General features: G+C 40.1%; 1 protein-coding gene across 1 annotated transcript; it reads left to right on the plus strand.

Moving 5' to 3' along the window:
* Nucleotides 1-2,692: 2,692 nt before the first annotated feature.
* Nucleotides 2,693-4,441, plus strand: LOC139406023 (transcription factor Sp5-like). Its single transcript, XM_071148486.1, has 2 exons — nucleotides 2,693-2,836; nucleotides 3,257-4,441. Exons 1-2 carry the CDS (start codon nucleotides 2,786-2,788, stop codon nucleotides 4,328-4,330), a joined length of 1,125 nt encoding a protein of 374 aa, XP_071004587.1. The 5' UTR covers nucleotides 2,693-2,785; the 3' UTR covers nucleotides 4,331-4,441.
* The last annotated feature ends 6,230 nt before the right edge of the window (nucleotides 4,442-10,671 follow it).

Here is a 10,671-nt window from a genome sequence, read left to right on the forward strand (position 1 = left end):
TCATACGGAATGGCATATGGACATCCACAAATGAATACATACCATAAGAAATGTAACATATCAAACTACACTGAACAAAAATATAAAACGCTACATGCAACAATTTCAATTTTTTACTGAGTTACAGTTCATTTAAGGTAATCAGTCAATTTAAATAAATTCAGTAGGCCCTAATCTATGGATTTCACATAACTGGGAATACAGATATGCATCTGTTGGTCACAGAACTTTTTTTAAAGGTAGAAGCGTGGATCAGAAAACCAGTCAGTATTTAGTGTGACCACCATTTGCCCCATGCAGCGGGACACATCTCCTTCGCATAGAGTTGATCAGGCTGTTGTAGTAGCCTGTGGAATGTTGTACTACTCCTCTTCAATGGCTGTATGAAGTTGCTAGATATTAGCGGGAACTGGAGCACACTGTAGTACACGTCAATCCAGAGCATCCTACACATGCTCAATGGGTGTCATGTCTTGTGAGAATACAGGCCATGGAAGAACTCGGGCATTTTCAGCTTCCAGGAATTTGTACATATCCTTGTGACAGGGGGCTGTGCATTATCATGCTGAAACAGAAGGTGATGACGGCGGATGAATGGCACGACAATGGGCCTCAGGATCTCATCATGGTATCTCTGTGCATTCAAATTGCCATTGATAAAATGCAATTGTCTTCATTGTCCTTAGCTTATGCCTGCCCATACCATAACCCCACTGCCACCATGGGGCACTCTGTTAACAATGTTGACATCTGCCTGGTACAGGTGAGCATTTTCCTACTGAAGTCGGTTGCGATGTCAAACTGCAATCAGGACAAGACCCTGGTGAGGACGACGAGCATGCAGATGAGCTTCCCTGAGACCGTTTCTGACAGTTTGTGCAGAGATTATTTGGTTGTGCAAACTCAGTTTCTCCAGGTGTCTGGTCTCAGATGATCCCGCAGGTGAAGAAGCCGAATGTGGAGGTCCTGAGCTGGCGTGGTTACACGTGGTCTGCGGTTGTGAGACCAGTTGTACTGACAAATTCTCTAAAACGACGTTGGAGGAGGCTTATGGTATAGAAATGAACATTCAATTCTCTGGCAACAGCTCCGGTGGACATTCCTGCAGTCAGCATGCCAATTGCACGCTCGCTCCTAACTTGAGACAACTGTAGCATTGTGTTAAGTAACAAAACTGCACAATTTAGAGTGGCATTTTTCTTGTCCCCAGCACAATGCACATGTGTAATGATCACGCTGTTTAATCAGCTTCTTGATATGCCACACCTGTCAGGTGGATGCATTATCTTGGCGAAGGGGAAATGCTCACTAACGGGGATGTAAATAAATTTGTGCACAGAATTTGAGGGAAATATGCTTTATGTGCCTTTCTGGTATCTTTAATTTCAGCTCATGAAATAAGGGACCAACACTTTACATGTTGCATTTCTTTGTACAGTTTCTCAGATTTACGTACAGAATAATACGAAATTATGTGAGACCAGGTTGGTCCTTGGCCATGAAAGACCAACAAGCTCAAGGCAGAGATGCAGGCAGGGGGTTTGAAAATTGTTTCCACTTTCTTGCGGATGGGAACTCCTTCTTCCTTCCCAGGTCTCTAACACTGGCACAACTTTTTAGAAAACACACATAGAGAGGGTGATGTCTCCATCTGCCACGTTTGACACCTGGATCAATTGAGGGCTATCTAAATAGGGTATGGTTAATACTCTGGTAGTTACATAAATGAATTGCTACAACAGTTGCATTTCGTTACTGAAAGTAGCCTATGGGATATAGTTGTCAGGCTACTGCTTCTGTCACTTTCAACTTATCCGATAGCCAATTTTGCCATTAGTGCGTAAAAGTCACTTTACACACTAGGACGCAAATGACACCACTATGAGCTTTTGAGGTTAACTATCAAAGAATGAAAGAAGTGAAGTGATATTGACATTGACATGTCTGTAAGCAGGCCAGGGTATAAACTGTAATCTTCTTCCAAGACATGTTGTAGTCTGCCAGTTGACATGTGTTGATTAATAAACTATCAGGAGCATTTTAGTTCCATGGAAACACGTTATCAACATCATAATTGTTTGTTATAATAAAAAAGTATTTAATTTATATTTAGGAAAAAAGGTAAATGCTTCCCCAGCGACATTAACTTTGTGTTGAGACTTGATTTGCTCTCATTAGCTACTCCTCTTGAAGTTATCAAACAGCTATGCGCCAGGAGATCTCCAGAGATTGCAATGTTACATTGTCACATCGGGTTGTGCTACAAATCCTTAATTACAAAAAGAGGATCAGATGACTACAGCATCCAATACCAGGGTCTCCAGGCGGCATGGGGGTCTTTGATCAAGAAAATCCAATTATTTGTGTATATACATTTCCCACATAGTGATTACTTCATTAATTGTCCCGCCTTTATCTCCTCCCTTCCCATCCCCCCTAATAATCAGCTCTTTTATCCAGACCAACAAACACACCATAGGAGCTTTGTGGATTCAAAGGATTTGCTTTCCCCTCTCATAGAGCCGCTATTCTTTGATGATTGGGCAGCGGCAAACTTCAAAGTAATAAATCTTATTTCTGACTGGCTGGCGGCCCACCAAAGTCCTTATCAAATTCTAAGAAGTGATCCCTCACTCTCCAGATAGTCCAAGGATATCTCGAGGAGAGGAAGTATTGAGAGTGAAGACTTTACCACGTCAAGACATTTTTCTACGCTTTTACATTTATCTCAATTAGTTTTGATATTGTGATCTGTTTTTAACCAAAAAGAAAGAGGACGTTTACCATGGCAGCAGTGGCTGTACTGCGGAATGAAACACTCCAGGCTTTTCTTCAGGTTTGTTAAAAACTTTTGGCTCTCGTTGTGGTGTTATTTGTCCTTCTCAAAATATTACTGTATGTATACGGTAGTTTAAAACTAAATATTTAGTCCGCGCGTATTGTTAGTTATTACGCGTGGCGCATAATGTGAATTTGAACCTGGTTCATCTATAAAAACGTATTGTATAATAACGGAAATGTGGCTGTTTGATTTACTGTATGTTGTATCGAATAATAACGGATTCAATGATTATGTTGCAACTATATGTTTGTATTGTAGTCATTTTGCTGGAGTGAGAGTGCATTAAAACTAATATTAGGCAAATCAATGTCGTTTTAATTGCCGGAGTGCCCATTTCTTTTCAATACAGTTACAACTCTAGTTTAGAGCCAAGTCAACACATAATTAATCATTATTTGTTTTACTTATATGCAGGACCGCACTCCTAACTCTTCTCCTGAAAACTGTAAGCACTCTCCACTGGCGCTCTTAGCTGCCACTTGTAACCGGATCGGACACCACCACGGATCAAGTCCGGCGGATTTCCTCCAGGTTCCTTATGACACTACTTTAGGCTCGCCGTCGCGAATTTTTCATCCTTGGAGTAACGAGGGGAATCCTCAAAGCACTCTCTCTAGCAATTCTACTTTTGGACTATCATCTAAATCCCAGCTCCACATTCAAAGTTCATTTACTTCCCACCACGAGCTCCCTCTCACCCCTCCAGCGGACCCTTCATATCCATATGACTTTTCTCCAGTGAATATGTTACCGTGCTCAATGCAGTCGTTACAGTCCTCTTGCCCACCCACCTACGTCCCTGCTGTATCTTACGCAGCGCCAACTGCCATGCCAGGTTTCGTTACGGGACATTCTGGCCTTGTGCACCAGCAACAGAGGCAGTTGTCCCCTAGCCCAGGGGAGGATATTCCGTGGTGGAGTCTCCAACAGGGAAATCACGTCAGTCATCACCACTCAATCACCACTCAATCCCTTGGCCACCACCGTTTCCAACTGCAGAGGGGCTTGGTGATGGGGCATACAGACTTCGCGCAGTATCAGACTCAAATCGCTGCCCTCCTTCACACAAAGTCCCCCCTCGCAACAGCCCGAAGATGTCGGAGATGCAGGTGTCCAAACTGTCAGTCCTCCACCTCAAACGATGAGCCCGGCAAGAAAAAACAACACATCTGTCACATACCAGGGTGCGGGAAAGTTTATGGCAAAACTTCCCATCTCAAAGCGCACTTGAGGTGGCACTCGGGAGAGCGTCCATTCGTTTGTAACTGGCTTTTCTGTGGCAAGAGTTTCACCAGGTCGGATGAGCTGCAGAGACACCTGAGGACTCATACTGGGGAGAAGCGCTTTGTTTGTCCAGACTGTTGCAAGAGGTTCATGAGGAGTGACCATTTGGCAAAACATGTCAAAACTCACCAAAACAAAAAAAACAAGTGTCATGAGAAGACGTTTGATCATCACGTGAAAAGGGAAGATATGAGGAACGTGTAGTAGCCTACGTTAGAGTCCATTTGATATCATAATCAAGATAGTGCAATATAAGTCCTTTACTTAGTTGAAATACAAACTGACATTTCCATTATTTTTGGTTACTTCGTTTTTTCTTACTTTGCAGGTCTGTTTAGGATGATTTTTGTTGTTGTATATATGACATCTGTCTCAAAAGTTATCATGGGATCCTGGAGAACTTACTTTAATACCCCAATGGGCTAGTATTCAATGTCTATAAACCATATCAAGAAAGACAAGTTTCAACTTGTGTTTGGATCATTGTCTTCGGTGGAAGATTTCACTTTCTTGTAAATAATATTTAATAGCTTTTGTTGAATGAAAGTGTCCGTTTTCGCTCCATGTGGGGTGTTTTAGCATGCTCTTGAAAAGATATGCTATTGTTGATATGACCCAAATACTGTGTGAGAATAAACAAATATACAAATGTCCCATATCAGAATTAGTCTCATTTAATTTTTCCTAACATATTACCTGAACAAAAATATATATATCCTACAACTTCCACGCTGTTTCAATATGTTTTGTGCTGTGGTCACACTATACAGTTAGTTACCTGTGTGAGGACTTGCGCTTTTGATCAACCTCTGTTTACCATAGTCCGGACCATTCACCCATTGCTGCTGCTTAGACTGAGAATGTATGTTAATAACAGGACAAGTTGTGTGCCATAATTGTAACTGAGAAGTTGGCCAAACCGATGATAAAATAGTGAATGGTGGAATTTTTACCTTCGACATCCACTAGTAACACGACATTCATCATTTTGTAGGCATATAACATGGTCCACTTAAGGTAGCATGGAAAACCACACGAATTAAATGTGGAAGATTCATTTAGGCAAATATGGTTTTCAAACTCAAGAAAAAAATGAAGTTGCACCTGCCTAAGGATTTTATCCTGACCTTGATCAGTGATGTTGGCACATAGATCTTGTAAAACCATAGGTTCTCTTAAGTTATTATTTGTGATAATGAAACTGGTCATTAACATCACATACAGCAGTGTGCATCAGCCTACATGATCATGTCAGCACTAATCAGAATCAGCTAGAATCATACTATCTCCGCAGATAAGGTGTCCAACTACCACTAAAATGAAAAGTTAAGTGTATGTATGTTCAATTGTTATGACATAATAAACATAATTGTATTCCACGACATAGATGGTTTTCAGAACATACCAGCTAGCTAGCTTGTTCTTGTGACAGTTATGTCAAGAAGAAAATGGTTTAAAAAAGTCACCTAAAGCTTTACATTTTCTGTGACCCTCCAGATGAACAGAATACTTATTGCCCAAGACCAGTGCTTTTCCTGAGACCCAGTAGGAATTTATATCCACCAGTTGTTCCCAACGCAGTACTTGAGAAATACTCTGTGAAATAACCAGTCAGTATATCGTCCATAAATTATTGGGCTACAATAGAGATGATATTGAAATGGTACCATTTTACAGTGAAAAAAGTTGATCTGAAGAGGAATTTTATATTTCAATTGGAGGTGTTATGAGCTCCATATTGTTCTTTAAGGCTTTTCTTCTGCTGTAGATTTCTTTCGAGAAATACATTTAGTTTACTTGGAAGTCTCACACATATTTCAGTTCAAAATCAAAACTAAAGTAAGGCATTGATTAGACTGTAGGTACTGTATCACCAAACAATCATAAATATTGTTGCAAAAAAAAAAAAAAGAAAGCCATTGCAGGGCTCCTCTGAGAACAGTGAAGGATAGCTCCAAGCCCATAAACCTTGACATATCAGGGGAAAAAAACTCTCAGAGCCATGACGGACCAAGCCCGGAGTACCTGTCATATGTACTCCGGGCTTGAGGTCCTACTGAAACCAATGCAGTGACCAGGTTTTGGGATCAGTTGAAACGGCCGGCCTTTTCCCCCTGCAGCTGCAGAGCATGTTTGAAATAATATGCAGTCTAAACAAGTTTCCACTTAAATCATCCTTGTAAACATGGAAATGTTGGACACATGAATGCAAATGGGTATTCTTGAGCCATAGGCATATTGAGGTTTTTCAACTTGGCCTATGCCTGAGATCCAGTAACCCAGTGTTTGATTGAATTGAGGGACCTTAACAATCAGTACTTGAGACAATTCATATCTAAACACTTAATGAGATTGAGTGCTTCATCCAGCTTCCCCACGGGACATCTCCACATTCCACGGACAAACAATAGTCATCTACAGTACAGTCATCACACAAAAGACGGGAGGGAAGAGGAGGAGGGGGGGGGTATTGTAAACCAAATACATCGGTGGTGATCATTGAAAGGAGTCTTCACCATTTGAACTTTTAAGTCTTGATCCAAATTTCATTATCCTGTTATGAAGCGAAGACTTCTAAGGATGCGTTGAACACATCCATGAAGACTCCTAATGGCAGACAAAGGCTTTGTTGGCCACTGATTGGCTTTAAACGTCCAAGATAGCCATGATTATAATAACTGTGGAACTGGGGGGGGCATGCACGCACTGTAAAAATAAAGATCTAGTTGTTTCAACTAAATGTTATAAAGTAACTGGTTTTCGGCTGGGTTTCTGTATAAGCACTTTGTGACACCTGCTGATGTTAAAGGGGCTTTCTAAATTCATTTGATTTGACATCCTTTTTTTGTTTACTGAACCTTTTGGTCAAAGTGTTACCTGAACTTAACATTTTTAGTTGGCCCAAACTTAGCTCCAACGTGAGAAAACGCAGGCAAAATTTCAGCCGACTTAAAAGGATGTTTGCACAAATGGCTCGTGTTCGTTCAACTACAAATTATTATTTGGCCTAAAAAAAAGGTTGTGGAACTAGTTACGTACACACAGTGCTTTTGACATACATTATTTTTAAACTTACATATTGACATACATGATTACATTGTGCTTGTTTATTTACACAGGAATTCATATTCAGCATGATTTGAACTCACAGCCTCTTGGTTCACAACATTCCAATCTTCCTGCTACAGTAGGTTTGTGGGTGTTTTTTGTTTTTACTGTATGGCTGTAAATACAAAGCCTACTCACTCCAGTAAGTTTAGTTGTATTGTTAGAATAGACTATTAGAGTCTGTCTGGTTATCCAGAGTTATTAACTTCCAATACAGTTATTAACTTCCAATCCAGATGATTGTTTGTACAATTATAACACATCCTTAGATTTGATCAAATAGTTAATCATATTGTTTTGATGTTCTGTTTCTCTTGACTTCACCTGACATATAGAGGTAAACATTTACATCAGTGCAGTTGCTTGTAAAATGTAATTTGGGGAGTGCTAATCTAGGCCTTATTGCAGAGAGATTCAACTCTACGATCCGCTGAGATCCTGGAGCCTGCTGGTTTTCTGTTCTACCTGATAATGAATTGCACACACTTGGTGTCCCCGCTTTAAATCAGTCCCTGATTAGAGGGGAACAATGAACATATGCAGTGGAACTGGCTTGGAGGTCTAGAGGTGAGTTTGAGGTCCCTATTGGTTTGGTAAAGAGGCTGGTAATCTTGTTTTGTTAAGGGATCTTGGGGATCTGACCATGGGCATCATATCAGCTGGAGGTGGAATGGATCAGTTGTGCCAGACCCCTGGTGATAGGATGGGAAGTAGGAAGTACTGGTCTCCATAACACCCTAAACAAATGTTCTTCACCTTATGTAACTATACATGTGTCTGATATCCTGGTAGTAGTAGTAGCTTTGGTCTTGGTGGGATAGCTCGTGTGGTGGAGACTGGTGGAGTCTCCTCATTATGGTGACGCGATATACCTCCTGAGGGCCTGTAAAACAGAGAGATGATGTGAGGTGGGGTGCAGGAACCAGGAAGACATGAGTGACAGGTAGATGTCGATGTATATAAGCAGTGATTGGTTAGGAGGAGGAGTTGGGTGTGGTACTTGCTTCTGAACTTGAGCTATATTGAACTTATGACTGATTAATTAGGACAGCAGCAGAATCCGGAAGAGGACAAGTTCTGTACCACAGGGACCCACCACGAGTCTACTATGACAGGAAGCTGAGCCAAGGCTGAGGTTGAAATAAGTGACAAGACACAACACTTAACTTCCAACTGTTTTAACAAGTGGCTATGAACATGTACACATGACCTGTTAGCTCGTTTTCAGGAATCACCACCACACCACAGCAGTTAGCCTGTATTACTGTGTAATGTATTGGAAGTGATTTAAACACATAAGGCTTCATTTTCAGGGTTACACCGTGACCACCTGGATCTCTGTCATAACCCAACAGAGGGACCGACTGTAAAGCCATGGGGGCATTGGAAAGATAGAGACTACTTTCTCCCTTATCTCTAATTAGCACGTTATTGAACAAGTTATCTTGATAACTGTTGACTTATCATTGATTAGGCTGTGCTTGCAAAGATTAAATGTAGTCCTTATTGAGGTGTAATGTAGCAATGTCTTATACTGTAAAACGCCAACCATAGTAAAGCCACGTGAGGTTGACTTAATTCCACTAATTTAATCATTTCAACACTCTTTCCCTCCAAAACATCTAGCCCAGACATTTACCAATATCAAAAATGCTGAAACTCTTCAATAATCCATAGTATCCCCCAAGTTCAATAGTGCACATTGGATATCAACGCTGCAGGTGGATGAGTGAATTACTAATAGGCCATGTGCAATACACTGATACAATATAATGGTGCATTAGACCAATCCATTTACTAAACAACATTTCAATGACAGTGTCTTCAGTCGTGGTACTTTTTAGTTCTAACACATGGATGGCACCATAATGCCTTATTTATTCCCCTAAGGATCTTCTTTCAATCTTTACTCCCTTATCCAATTGCTTTTAACTCAATAAAGAAATAAAGGTTTCTTTTTCATTGTTTGATCATAATTCCTCAGATTTTAACTGGCTTTTTTGAGTCATTTACATTTTTATAAGAAAATTAAAGGATATAAGAAAATTAAAGGATTGTGTTTTTGCATATTTTAATTGGCTTTTAAGGAAAGAGGGTGCAGGGTATTTAACCGTGCAAAATTCTTAAATTGGATTCTAACTTTGACTTATTCTAGTAGGATAGAAAAAAAATGTATGATAGAGAGAGAATTTCATGCCATTTTGATGAAAAGGGATCTAAAAAAGTCAGTACGTGACATTGTCTCACATCAAAACATATCAATTGCATGGTACATACAATGCCTTCAGAAAGTATTCATACCCCTTGACTTATTCAACATTTTGTTGTTGAAGCCTGAATTAAAAATGGATTACATAGCTTTATCTCACCCATCTGCACACAATACCCCATAATGACAAAGTGAAAATATGTAGAAATGTTTGCTAATTTATTGAAAAAGAAATACAGAAATATCTAATTTACACAAGTATTCACACCCCTGAGTCAATACATGTTAGAATCACCTTTGGCAGCGATTACAGCTGTGAGTCTTTCTGGGTAAGTCTCTAAGAGCTTTGCATTCCTGGATTGTACAATATTTGCACACTACTCTTTTTACAATTCTTCAAGCTCTGTCAAGTTGGTTGTTGATCATTGCTAGATAGCCATTTTCAAGTCTAGCAATAGACTTTCAAGCCGATTTAAGTCAAAACTGTAACTAGGCCACTCAGGAACATTCAATGTCGTTGTAAGCAACTCCAGTGTAAGCAACTCCAGTGTACATTTAGCCTTGGGTCTCAGGTTATTGTCCTGCTGAAATGTGAATTTGTCTCTCAGTGTCTGATGGAAAACAGACTGAACCAGGTTTTCCTCTAGGATTTTTCCTGTCCTTAGCTCTATTCTGTTTCTTTTTATCAACAAAAAAGCTCCCTAGTCCTTTCCAATGACAAGCATGCCATAACATGATGCAGCCACCAAAATATAAAGAGTGGTACTCAGTGATGTGTTGTCTTGGATTTGACCCAATCATTTTTTACAGTTTTACTTTAGTGACTTGTTCCAAACAGGATCCATGTTATGGAATATTTTTTATTCTGTACCGACTTCTTTCTTTTCACTCTGTCATTTAGGTTAGTATTGTTGAGTAACTAAAATGCCGTTGACCCATCCTCAGTTTTCTCCTACCACAGCCATTAAACTCTGTAACTGTTTTAAAGTCACCATTGGCCTCATAGTGAAATCCCTGAGCGGTTTCCTTCCTCTCCGGCAACTGAGTTAGGAAGGACACCTGTATCTTTGTAGTGACTGGGTGTATTGATACACCATCCAAAGTGTAATTAATGACTTCATCGTGCATAAAGGGATATTCAATGCTTCATTTTGTTTTTACCCATCTGCCAATAGGTGGCCTTCTTTGTGAGACATTGGAAAACCTCCCTGGTCTTTGTGGTTGAATC

This window comes from Oncorhynchus clarkii, chromosome 3 (assembly GCF_045791955.1).
Source record: "Oncorhynchus clarkii lewisi isolate Uvic-CL-2024 chromosome 3, UVic_Ocla_1.0, whole genome shotgun sequence".
NCBI lineage: Eukaryota > Metazoa > Chordata > Actinopteri > Salmoniformes > Salmonidae > Oncorhynchus > Oncorhynchus clarkii.